Source organism: Mastigoproctus giganteus, chromosome 1 (genome assembly GCF_048544385.1).
Source record: "Mastigoproctus giganteus isolate SK-2022 chromosome 1, ASM4854438v1, whole genome shotgun sequence".
In the NCBI taxonomy this organism is placed as follows: Eukaryota; Metazoa; Arthropoda; class Arachnida; order Uropygi; family Thelyphonidae; genus Mastigoproctus; species Mastigoproctus giganteus.
The window spans coordinates 211,338,453-211,351,693 of record NC_143575.1 but is presented as its reverse complement, the minus strand read 5'-3'; the positions used below and the strand labels follow the sequence as shown (position 1 = coordinate 211,351,693).

The 13,241-nt window shown below is 40.7% G+C and overlaps 1 protein-coding gene across 1 annotated transcript in view; it reads left to right on the top strand.

The window, feature by feature from the left end:
- Positions 1–1,231: 1,231 nt before the first annotated feature.
- LOC150091495 (acetylcholine receptor subunit alpha-like) overlaps positions 1,232–13,241 on the top strand; it is a 325,013-nt gene continuing 313,003 nt past the window's right edge. Inside the window, exon 1 of the mRNA XM_090384180.1 lies at positions 1,232–1,423. Coding sequence (XP_090240306.1) covers positions 1,345–1,423 — 79 coding nt within the window. The 5' untranslated portion in view covers positions 1,232–1,344. The remainder of the gene's footprint in view (positions 1,424–13,241) is intronic.

Genomic DNA, 13,241 nt, shown 5'->3' with positions numbered 1-13,241 from the left:
TCTCTCCACTGGGAATCGTTATGATATGCAGACACAGACAGACGGACTTGGCGCCTCCGTAGCCAGGTGGGAAGGAGCAACAATGCGTAGCACACGCTTCTTGATTAGACCGGGGTTCGAACCCATCACCACCAAATACGGAGGATGCGGAAAGGTTAGGGAATGACCACCGCATATCCCGGAGCAATATGGCCTTAGTTTCTAATGCTCCTAAAAACCAAATAACAACAGACGAACGGACGTCGACAATTTGCGAAGGCGTCTAACATAAAGAGATGACGATGAATAAGAAACGAAAATTTGTTTAGATGTATTCTCTGGCATAGTAAAACTTCTCTGCTAATTATCCATTAACAACTCATTTTACTGCAGTATGCATGCTGAGCAGTGTGTGACGTTAAGCTTGAACTGGTATTTATGTAAATCAACATTTTATATGGTGTTCTTACTTGCCACCCATTTGGAAGGGTTCGAGTTCCGTTAGTAACACGTGAAACTTATCGAGGATTTCAGGAAGGTTTGTATGAACCTTCTGAGGCGGAAGTACAAGGAAGAATTTCATCCTGGATACAGGGAAACAGCCTTAAAATACGCAATTTACATATACAGCACACTGCCGTATCATGGCCTGAATTCTCTAGGTGCTAATTCAAAACAGACGCGGTAGTTTCTTACTGCGGCTGTTTTGAATTAATAGGCTTAATTGAGCCTTAACCGGTGGGGCAAAGGACACAAAGAACTGTCCTTTTATTTTCGCGAGGATAAAACGTAGAATATTTGATCTCTGTATCGGCTGAAACTTTGATTTTATGCATTAGCTTCAGAGTTTCAACTTCAATTAATTTGAAGCAGAGGTAAAACTCTCATTTTACCACTTCATGAAAGTAAATTGAAATTGAAATGTGGAACGTAGGAGCAATTGCATATTAAGAGGTGGTCATAAATTCTTGGACAGAGACTAGTTTCTTCTTCATGGTTTTTATTTGGTTATTAATATTTACGATGTGAAATAGCACTTCGAATGGATTTCCATCCTTATTACCCTCGTGATGACGATACATGTTTGGCACTAAAGCACCCCCTTGATTTTCTGTGATCATCTGCCGTTACAGCCGTTTCTGAGACAACCAACGGCCTCCATTTATCTAGCAGCGACCTCTAGGGAGCTCTCTGATTTGTCTGCTCACATGCTTGTGCCTGTGTCGTAGCTGGCGTTACGTGAAGACACTCATCTAGCGTGCGACGGAGTTGTCACGATCAGCGTGTACAAAGTGGTGCGGGTAACCTAAGAAAACTGTGTTCCTTTCCCCAGGTGCTTGGATTTCTTGGCTGCTGGACAAGGATATGATGGGTTCGCGCGGTTCGATGGAAGCCCGGCTAGGAGCCCTTCTGTTGCTGGGATTGTTGTTCGTCATGGTCGGAGGTAAGTACGGCCACCTGTTCAGTGCTTTGGAATGGCCGCGCCGATCGAAGTCTGCTCCGGGATGCTTATCCTGCTAGTGTTGGTGGGGGTTGGATTCGGAGCTGGAGGAGTAGATTACTAATAGGAATTGTTAAGGTTGTTATAGAGTTGGACTTTAGTTTTACAGCTCGTTTTGTTATTTGTTTTGTCTGGTGGTCCCATACTTTTCCTTCTCTTTCCTGCTTGTATGTGATAAGTTTCGCTTGTTTTGAATGGTGTTCATTCTCTGTTTATTAATGATGATCATCTGCCGGTTTGATCTTTGTCCATCTCTGTTTATTGGGCAAGGAGTTCTTGTAATATACCCTGTATATCTCTGTGACCTCGCCATTCATTACTGTTGTGCTGTAGCAAAACTAACAAGCGCATGCATGAAACGTGTCGCGCATGACACACACACACACACACATACATACACACGAGAAGTCCTCTTGAACTGGTTCCTCTCAGCTCATTCTTCCACCATTTTCCTTCTCTCTCTCTCTTCTAACACTGATATTAATGTGTCTACGGTATCGTACGAATATTATCCTCTATACATTTAATTCATATGTATTGCATGATACTCTGTATTTTATTGTTCTGTTGATGGGTATGGAATACTAAGCTACATTACAGAGTATAGCTTATTATAGATCTTTGCGAGTGGTTGACCTCAGATCCATTCGCTTTATGGGAAATTTTAACGTAACGTTACAGGATTTGTACAGTGTTTTTATACAGAATTATTAGAATATCTTCTGTTATTACTGTTGTTGATAATACTCGCGCGAGCTCTTGGGTTATTTGTACTTAACAATAATGAGTAACTGCATATATTTAATGACTGACGTGGATTTATACGTGCGTTAGTATGACTTTCAGAGAGTGCGATAATCAAAGAAGCAAGTTAATGAAAAATTGTTTTAGGGAAAACAAATTGTAGTAAACTAGGTTTCCTGAAAAAACTAATTAACACAGCTTCTAGGTGATGATCATCGTGGACGCCTGCAAAAAATTTAACTAAAGAAATCTCAGATTTGCTTACGAGAGCGGTAAAATTAAGGGGAACCTTCGGGTTAGAGAAATATAGGGCATTTGAAAATTCAGTGAGATTGTTGTATATATACGAGGGATTTCTGTTGTCTTATGACCAGAAAAATTTTAACATATTTAGAAACGTTATACGTAATTATGTACTACAATTATACAGATTAGGTTAGGTTATGTTATGTTATTCTGCAACCCCGCGTTCTACATGTTTAATGCTTCCATCCGCTGCACAAGGTTAGGAGAGACGTACATTGCTGGAAGACAACTTCGGCTTTGAATCTATCTGCAAAACGTTTTTCTTATAGTTTTCTTTGTCCTGTAATTACCCAAGTTCTTCAATTTTTCTGTCGAGTAAGCTCATTAAGTACGCCTTTGAAATTTTTTCTCACTGTACACATGCTTTTGCGAGCCTTAATGTTGCTTACATTTCGCGGGATGAATGGCCGTGTCACCTTTCGTCTTCCTTTCGCATACGATGTTTCTAACATTGGATTTTTGGATGTACGAATTTTCCTGATATCAGACCTCTTGTGCAAACGTCTAGGCCCCTTTCGTGTTCTATTCTGTTTCGCCTACCTATCATCGAGTCGAATGTGCATGCCTTTTATACCTTGCATTTAATTGGTACTGCCAGCCACCTGTTATGTGGCCTCTAGAATTAACCATGATTTCCCAGTGTGAGGTCTCTCAATACATTTTGGAGGAGAGAGCAACACCAGAACGTTCATCTGTGCAGAGAACATTCAGCATAGATTTGTCAAATCCAGTCCTTCTAATTTTTTTCGAAAAAATGGACGAAGTCAAGCCCAGGACAAAAGTAAGGTCGTTATTTGTGATTAGAGTTCTGTTGTAAACAAAACCATTTCGAATGTCAATAGTCACTGTCTCTTATATTTGGCTAAATAACTTTTTGTCTTCTCTTACTCAAGTCAGCAATACACACTGTTTGCTTTTTGTCCTCTCTCACTGAAGTGAGCAATGTTAAGCACGATTAGCCTTAGGGAAGCAACTAACCAGGACAAACACCGAATTGTAGCTGATTATATTTTCTGGAAGTTTGTTTTCAATTCCAGCGTCCTAAGTGGTGAAACTACGCAGTTTTAGATTTTTTTTAATGATTAGAAGCACGGCTGTATTGTGATCCATGTGAAAAATTTCGATGTGTCTTTACCCTTAATTTTTTTTTTCTAATTATATATTGTTGACAGTAGTAGCTGACCTCTCCAGTAAAACTGCTGCGCAGTTCGAAATTACTTCTGTAATTTTTCTCTTATTACAGAAGTAATCCTCCATTGCGGTGAATCTCTTAAGTTCACTAAAATTGCTTTGCGGTGGCCTAGTTTTGCTGAGTGGGATGATGATACTCAATTAAAAATCACTATCGGCAGATTCAACTACACTACCTTTTTTCCCATAGGTACAACTATCTGTATGAAATAAATGGATTACTATTCTAATTCTGCACGTCAGAACTATTTTGTTCTGCAATTCTGTGTACACAAGTCATTTCATAGTAGTTATTTCACTGTTACGAAATTCCGACCTTGTAGGATTGTAACAATGCTTCTCCTCTTGCAGGTCTGAACTGCGTTTCAAAGATAAATATAAATAAATAAATAAATTTTCTGTTTATACTCCGGGACGACCAAACGGTCAGAGGAGTTCATAAGATAGACAGAATACAAGAAACAGCACCGTATTCAGTAGTCACGGGCTCGAACCCCGGTCACTCAAGGCACGTGTACTTATGCACCCGCGCGCCTGACCACTAGGCTACGGCGGCCTACATATGTTGGCATATGCTCAAAAAGTAGGTCGAATTAGTGTTGCTGCTTGTAGCTGGAATGGGTTACAGCTGAGGCTTGCTCCGAATTTCACAGATAACATCCAGATAGCTCGAACGTAACCAAAGATCCGTTGGTAAAATACTAGGACCGAAAGAAGGGGCTCTGTCGTTCAGTATGACTGGAACCATACTGAACGATACGAGACTAATGCAGAAGACAGCAAGACTGTGCCGACGTACTTTCCATACGTCAAGTCCTTGTCGTTCCCTGCGAAAAATCACAACAGAAGTAGGTACCAACCATGTTGTTCTCTCTTACGAACTCTGAAACTGTATGAGTTCTTCGTGTAGTGTAAGATCTCATGTTACTCAGGAAATGCACGCTTAAAATTACTTCAGTGATGTTATGGATGGGCGTTCATGACATGAATCTGGTTGTTTTCTATTTGAACTAACTTATTGGAAACTGGTACCTGAAAATGCGTCGGAGCCGAATGGTCAAGTGTGTGTGTCTCAAGTACCAAAGAAACTAAGGCTATGAGGTGTCTGTAAATTACGTGTATTTGGTGGTCGATTTTCTTGTTTGCTGGACGAAAAACCCAAGTTTCCGGGAGAAAAAAAAAATACTTTGCGACTCTCACTTGAGACCAAGTTACAAAGCTATATTGTGAAAAAAAAATCTCATAAAAATTCCTCCCGCATTTATAGGATTCGAAGCTGGGCATTTTTCATCTGGTGTGGAGGGAGGCGATGGTTATATCCATTGTGTTCCTCGCGAGGGTAAAATAGTATACGTGTTTGAGTTGACCATAGTTCATGGAAATACCGTACGTGATTTCCTAAATACTGTGCCTCTCTCGTGAACTCCTCCGATGGGCATCCGTGATTATAAACAGAAAATTAATTTTTGTTTTAAAGGATGTTGATAATCTGCCACTTCCTGTGGATATGGTAGATTATCTGCTGTAGATGTAGTTTCTGCTGGACGAAGCGCCACAGTACTTCACAGTAACGGATGGTTGGGTAGGTCGAAGAGGTTCAATTCAGATGCCCCAAGAAGCCTCAATCTCACGCCACAAAGATCTCTTGTACATCTGAAAACTGATGTCCACAAAACACGACCACGAACCTTTGAAGAGCTGATGAACAACATACAGCCGAAATTTGAAAACATTTCGGATAATATGTTAATATACGCTGAAAGGACAGAATTCCTGGGATACCTGGTTCCTCGTCAGCGCGACGCTGTCACCCCTCTCACTAGTGGACGAACACACCGCTTGACAGGTATATAGGTACACTGAATTCGCGTAGACGGTAATTGGATGTAAATATGGATAAACGTCGTGAGTTAATCGACTTTGAAAGAAGGATTATAGTGGCTGCCCGACGCATGGGTCACTCTGTCGCGGAGGTAGTACAGAAATTGCACCATCCCCGTTCGACACTATCAAGAGTGTATCAGGAATACGCCATTTCCGGAATAACATCTCAACGTGGACAGCGCTGTGGGCGGAGAAAGGTGGTGGATGGACGTGGCCGATTGTTTCGGCCAACTGGAGAGCGACAGTGGCACAAATCACCGCTGACTTCAACGAGGGAGGTACCAGAAACGTCTCCACCAAGACCATCAGGCAATTATTAGCCGCAATAGGTAATGGAACCACCAGAGTCTCATTGCTAACAGCACGACACAGTATTCTACGCCTCAGCTGGGCGAAAGAACATCGGCACGGGACCTTGGATGATTGCAGACGGGTCTCCTGGTTCCGATGAGTACCGTTTCCAGTTGTTTCGAGCGGACGGGATCTGGCGGAAACCGCACGAAGATAAGCATCCGTCATGTCAACAAGGAACTCTTTAGGCAGGTGGACGGTCGGTAATGGTCTGGAGAGTGTTTAACTGGCACACATTGGGACCTCTGGTACGTCTAGACTCATTTCTGGACGGTCCAGGTTACGTATCTATCCTTGCAGACCATCTGCATCCCTTCCTGGTCATCGTGCACGAGCAGGGCAACGGACTCTTCTAGCAGGACAATGCGCTTCCCCACAGAGCTGTGGTGACTAGAACATGGTTCGAAGAGCATTCCGCAGATTTTACCACCGTGGAATGGCCTCCCCGTTCACTGGACATGAACCCTGTGGATCATCTTTCGAATGCTGTGGATAGGTCCGTTCGAGCCTTGGATCTTCCATCCAGGAATGCAACGGAATTATGGACAGCTGTGCAGGAAACATGGATGGAAATACCTGTGGAACGCTCTCGTGAACTAGTGGACTCAATGCCTCGCCGTGTGACTGCCCTTATCCGAGAGAAAGGTGGGCCTATCCGTTACTAGGTAGATATCACATGATTTCTATTCACTTAGTGTGAATACAGATTATCTGTTCATTTGCGTTTATGTATCCATGAAGGGGCAAAACAGTTTGAGAATTCGCTTTCATAAGTAACTTTTCGTGATTTCCCTATGAGCGGTACATTAGCACTTTGTATAATTAAAAATAGAGTTGGTTTAATTCAGCGCACATCACCCAAAATAGCTGACATGATGGGTTTTGGTCATGAAAGTTTTGATGTGATTCCCTTGACAAGTGTTCTTTTTCTTATATCTTATGTTGCAGGATGCTATCTCCATTTTCACTCTTGTGGAAAGATTCAGGTTCGAATCACATTGATTTCTGGAAATTGAGCTTTTCAAATATAGTAGAATTATCCTGATTTTTTTCAGAAGTGTGAAGACCCCTTCCCTGGGTTTTTCGGATTGTTTCGTCCTTAAAGTAAATGGCATTAGCAAAAAACAGTGATGATGGTTACGGAGCCTTTTAACACATTTACGTGGCATCCTGGCTTTTTACTCCCGTCACTCATACAGCAAAAGCCAAGCAGGTACGTTAAACTGCGTACAGGAACACCAACACCGGACAGTGTGTTAGTTGTCTGACGGCACCGGGCCTCCCAACCGCAAACCGAACAGTGAAATATTGGAAAAATGTTGCCTGGTCTAACTAACCTTAGTTCCTGCTGTTTCATGATGATGGAGGACCAGAATATGGCGAAAACGGGATGAGTCCATGGATCTATGGTAGGATACGTGGAGACGTTGGGATGGTGTACTTTGGTGTTGGGGAAGGTGTTGCGGTGCTGCTGCTGCTGTTGTTGTTGTAGTAGGGTTTTAGGAGCATCAGCGACTAAGGCCATATTGCTCCGTATATACTGTCAGTAAATTGCGTGTATTCTGTAGTCGATTTTCTGCTTGCTGGAGGAAAAACGCGTGTTTCCGTGAGAAAAAACCATGCTACCCCCTTCCGAGACTGACCACGCTGCGAGGAAGGCGCATAAAAATTCCTCACATCATCGACGGTGTCTAATTCAGGCATAGACAGCACGTGGCTAGAGGGTGTGGTTACATTATATCAGTATTTACAAGTATATTTACATGAACTTATTTACAAAATTTGGAGATGAAAACACAGAGTATGCGGTTAATGAATTAATTGTTAAGTTGGTTTAATTAATTGCGAATGGTTGTTAAATGCTAAATATTATTATATAAATTATTAAATTAGTCTTCTTATTATATTTGTACTTGCCGGTACACATTACCAAAGATTTCTGTCCTATACATTTTGTCTGTACATAGTTTCTCTGGATCTATATTTAAATTATTAAAATAATTCACAGTATTTGCTGGGAAAAATCTCCACAGAGAGTCCAATTGAGTCAATTGGCACTTGAGACTTGGTTCTTCCCTGTAAGACTTGGTTCGACCAACTGTGTTACCCACGAGGGCATTTCGCGGTGCACACAGGGCCTTTGATACCAGTGGAGCAACATTAGATGTCACAGGTTATCTGGAAATTGTTACCGACCAGGCTCATCCCTTCATGGCTGCAGTGTATCCATCTGTGAATAGGTGCTTCCAACAGGATAATCTCACAAGGTCAGAATCGTACAGGACTAGTTCCATGGGCATGAGAAAGAATTCAGCCCGCTTCGGGGGCCTTTCCAGTCACCAGACCTTAATCCATTTGAGCATTTGTATGATGAGGTGGAACGAGCTCTTCGGAATTGTGCTCTGTGATTATCCAATTTGCAACAACTGTGACAGATTTCAACTATGGTAAGCAATTTAAAAGCGTGCCACAGGAGTGCTCCTGTGGCACGCTTTAACACTTCGTGCAGTCCATGCCAACAAATCTAGGCTGCTCTCAGGGCTAAAGGGAAGTTACTCGCTATTACGTAGATGTATCTTATAAATTAGCCACTCAGTATGCTAAGTGGCCAATTGAACATTAATATCTAACTTTTATATTATGCGCGAAGTTATATATTTTTTTGTTTTCCATCTAAAGTACGGACAACATAAAATATAAGCCTTTGTCTTCCTGCATAAATTAGTTTTTTGAAATTCTATAAAACAAACCAGTTAATTCTAGTATTTTTGTTGGAGGTAGCTAAGGTCATGAGGCATCAATATGTTTTCTGTAAAAGGCGTATATTCTATGGTCGGCCTGCTTATTTTGCGGGATGAGAAAACTAGGGTTTGTGGGGAATAAATCGCAACCGCGACCAGTTAATTTTGCCCGTCCGAATCCTCCGCCTGGATGGTATCCGAACGGGCCTTTTCAACACTGTGGGAAAGAAGAGCGATCGTAATCACCTGTGATAACTTCGAGAACACTATAAAATTCACTTCCCATAAAAAAACAGAAAAAAAAAAACATGTTCTGCTTATATTTTGGCACGATTACTACATTAGAGGGATTTACATTTAATCATTTCCATAATGAATACAATCCTTAATCATATTTAGCAGTAATGCGAGCTTTAACCAGGCTCCACTATTTTGTTTGACCACTCGGCTACATCGGCCCATTAACTGATATTTATCTTATCCAACGAAAAGTCTCAACTTGACTCGGAATCGTGTTTACAATATTTACAAGAATTTAGTAGAATTTAATGAGTTGATTTTTAAATACGAAATTAAGTAATTGATGCGTTTGCGCAATTCGCAAACTAACACTCTAAATTAGGTTGTTATAAGCACAATGAGAACAGTTGACTATTAGTGTAATGGATGCAAGAGTTTCATATGTGTTTTTATTACTTCAGGTGTACAAGACCAAACCAGAAATTTGTTTTTTTTTCTAACAGTTCGTTGATTCTTTTACCAGAAAAATTTACTGAAGTGATAATGAGAAAATAAAAGGAATATTACCGGAAGGGAATTAGTGATTAAATAAACTAACCACTGAATCTTAATATTACTCATATCTTTAATTTGGTAATGAAATATTTTTGAAAATTTGGTTTTTGAGAAATGTTAGGGGTTAGTAGCAAAAACTAAGTTTAGTATTCTTTGCATAAAAAATTCATATACAAGGAATTACTTTAAATCTTATCGCTGGGTTAAAAAAAAAAATGCCATATTAGGGTTACCCGAGAATAACTCCCCCACTCATGTGTATCGTATATTATATTCATAAATTTCATTTGTTTTCTGGTCGGTTTACCTGTTTCGTGGGCGAAAAACCCGAGTTTCCGGGAGAAAAACCCTTGCCATCGTAGCTTGAGACCGACTAAACGTAACCACGGGCTGAAAAAAGCCCGTTAAACATCCTGGCGTCACTGGTGGGATTCTAACTGGTGGGGTGGAGGTGGGGGGGACAGAATTGTGATTATAACCATTATAACCGCGGGCAGCAGCTCCCGAGGACGATACACTGGGTTAAAAAAAACTGTCATATTAGGACCACCGGAGAACTAAGTCTATAAATTGCATGTGCTCTCTGGTCAATTTGGTCTATAAATTGCATGTGCTCTCTCCCTTTGGGAGGGGGGGGGCGTTTCCCCCCTCCCAAAAAAAAAAAAAAAAAGAGGACAGTGATTATAACCACTATGCTATCCGCGAGGACGATACGCTGGGTTATTATTATTATTTTTTTTTATTATTATATTAGGGTCATCTGGAAAGTAAATTTAAACTACCCGTGTGTATTGTGTCTGTAAATTGTTTGTGTTCTCTGGTCGATTTGTCTGCTTTGCTGGACGAAAAGCCCGTTTTTCGGGGGGGGGCGGGAACCTTGCTATCTATTCCTGAGATCGACCAACTCAGCCACGGAGTGAAAAAAGCCTATAAAAGATCTTCGAGTCACCGATGGGATTCGAACCTGTGCCTTTTCCACCCGGTGTGGGGAGGACGGTGACGATACCACTGTGCTACCCCACAGACGATATTGGTTAGATTAACTTCTACAAAACAATATAATAGAAACGAAAGAACTATACGGAGAAGTTTTAGCGACAGTAGGACAAACTTTCACATCAGCCACACCCGCTTTAAGACAAGCAGTGACACATACCCATTGCATCCATGGTGGCTTTACGATCGAGTTTGTCAAATGACTAACGATCACTGTTGATTCTCTAACTTTGAGAGTGTTCACTGTCACAGTTAGGAAGTGCCTCTTGAAGGACTGCAGTCTGTGAAGGTTGGGGCATAATGATGTAGAGCTGTGCTAGTGTCTGCCGGCTAACTTCCTAATATGTCATGTTATAAATGTAAAATTTAATTGGATGGGATATTCTCAGGATATACTGTAAGTATTTCAGTAGAAACAGCAAATTTTATAGTTGGGGAATGGATGAAACTGATCCATCCATCCATTCATTGGTATTATTACCATGCAATTGTGTCAATCTATTAGTATTCGTAATGCTTAATGATGCAAGAAAGTAAGCTTATACAGAATTAGCAAAAAAAAAAAAAAAAAAAACCCTTCCCACATCGCGTGTTCATCCCTTCTAACGCTGTTTGTCTAATTTTATTTTAATTTATTCAAACTTACCCACTTCAACAAAACCAGCTGGAAGTTTGTTCTTACAGTCAGTCAATTACCCGCTGGCTGGATTGTTGGAAGTTTGAGTTTTCAAAAGCTGCACTTTGCAGAACTGAGGCATTCATTTCTTGTAAGGGTACCGTTTTGTTCCTCCACTAATCTCATTGCTCTTCTCTTCACCCTTTACAATAGATCCACATCCTTCGTATTATTTTGCACAGAAAGGAAATATTTCTAGTATGAACATTCATCTTAAACTCACTGTATGAGTTATTCTTCTTTTAAAGGTTGTACTGATTAAAGACCAATATTATCTGGTCAGACGGTGTGCTGCTGTGTCTGGAATAGCTTTTTTAAAAATCTTTTTGACTCCAAGTCTCTCCTTCCAGGCTTGTTGGTTATACTAATACAATGTGTGTGGTCCACCAACAGTACAAATCACGGTTAATTTATTGATTTTTTTATCAGTCATCTTGCAGTTGTCTGATCTATTTTTAAAAAAACAAAAATAAATGTATTATTATTATAGTAGGACCTAGAGCAATGACACGAGACGGCACGCAGGCCATGGTTTAATATAGTATACATTATAACAGGAAATTTATTATTATTAATATACAAACTGGTGTTCAAAGAAAGTGCCTCGCCTAGGAATTTCACATTTCTAACCCTTTTGCACGATGGTATGTTACATTAATAACTAGCATCACAAATAGAAATATAAACAAAAGATATTTATTAATAGTTAAGGTAAAGCTAAGTAATATTTGACAGGTACTCTCAAAATATTCCAAAATGAACATTTGCAACCTTTATACAACAGTTTTGGTAAACACGACAATTATGGCTGAAATGTTATCAGAAGCCCTCAGTGTGCTCCAGTTTATCATTTTAAATGGAAAACAAAATGAAAAGTTCACCAGGTGCAAACTAATATTTAGTTGAAACGCCTCTGGCCCTGATGACAGCAGCACACCGTCGAGGCATTGACAAGATCAATTTCTGAAGATAACCAACTGATAGTTCGTGGTTCCAAACACGAATTATGAAGTTCACGAAGGGTCTTTGGTTTCTTTTTGGCAACTACAGATTCCACACGATGCCAACAGTTCTCTATAGGATTCGGGTCCGGGCTCTTTCCTGACCAGCTAACAGTTGTAATGGACCATTCTTCCAACCATTTTTTCACGTGTAGCAAATGTAAACACATTACTGCCGAACCTCTAATGCAGAAATGAAGCTAAAGTAACTACAGAAGTGCCTACTTACACTTTTCGCCCGATGACAAAGAGCAGAGTCGTCCTGAAAGATGCAGTTACTTGGCAGGTTGAAATGGTCTCTAATGGTTGGCAGCAATTTGCTTTCCAATATAGCCAGGTATCCATTGGCATTTACGGAACCTTTTATAAACTGCAGGTGACCTACTCAGCGATACGAAATGTACCCCCATATCATTTGGCTGGTAGGGAATTTCATTGTAGACACCATACAGGCTGGATGGTATTCTTCACCACGTCTAAGGCGAATCGTTTGTCTACCATCAAAGCTGGAAAAATCTTTTTGACTCCAAGTCTCTCCTTCCAGGCTTGTTGGTTATACTAATACAATGTGTGTGGTCCTACAACAGTACAAATGACTGATAGTGATACCGAGACAATAACTGACTTCCACTGCTCGGGGATCCATTTGATATGCTCCTTACACCAAATTAATCGGGCCTGTTTCATTTTTTGTGTGAGGAGGGGCTTCTTCTTAGGACGACGGGCTACAAGTCCATTTTTGAAGAGGCGTCTTCTGACTGTTTCTGCACTTGAAACCACTCCTGTATGTTCTTCCCATTATCTTTTCAGCTCAATTGAAGAAGCCTTACGGTTTTTAAGGCATAAGCGCTTCAAAACGCGGTCCTCTTTTTCCGTAGAGACTCGTTTGCGTTCGGTTCCTTTTTTCCTATCAGCAGAACCAGTATTGTTGAGTTTGGAAAGAAATCTACTCACTGTCGACTGATTACAAGACACTCTATATGACGGGAAGAACATCCTTCCTCACGTAAAGCAACAATAGCACTCTTTCTTCGTGACGTCAACTGCACGTAACTTGCCATCCTGACACAAGCAAG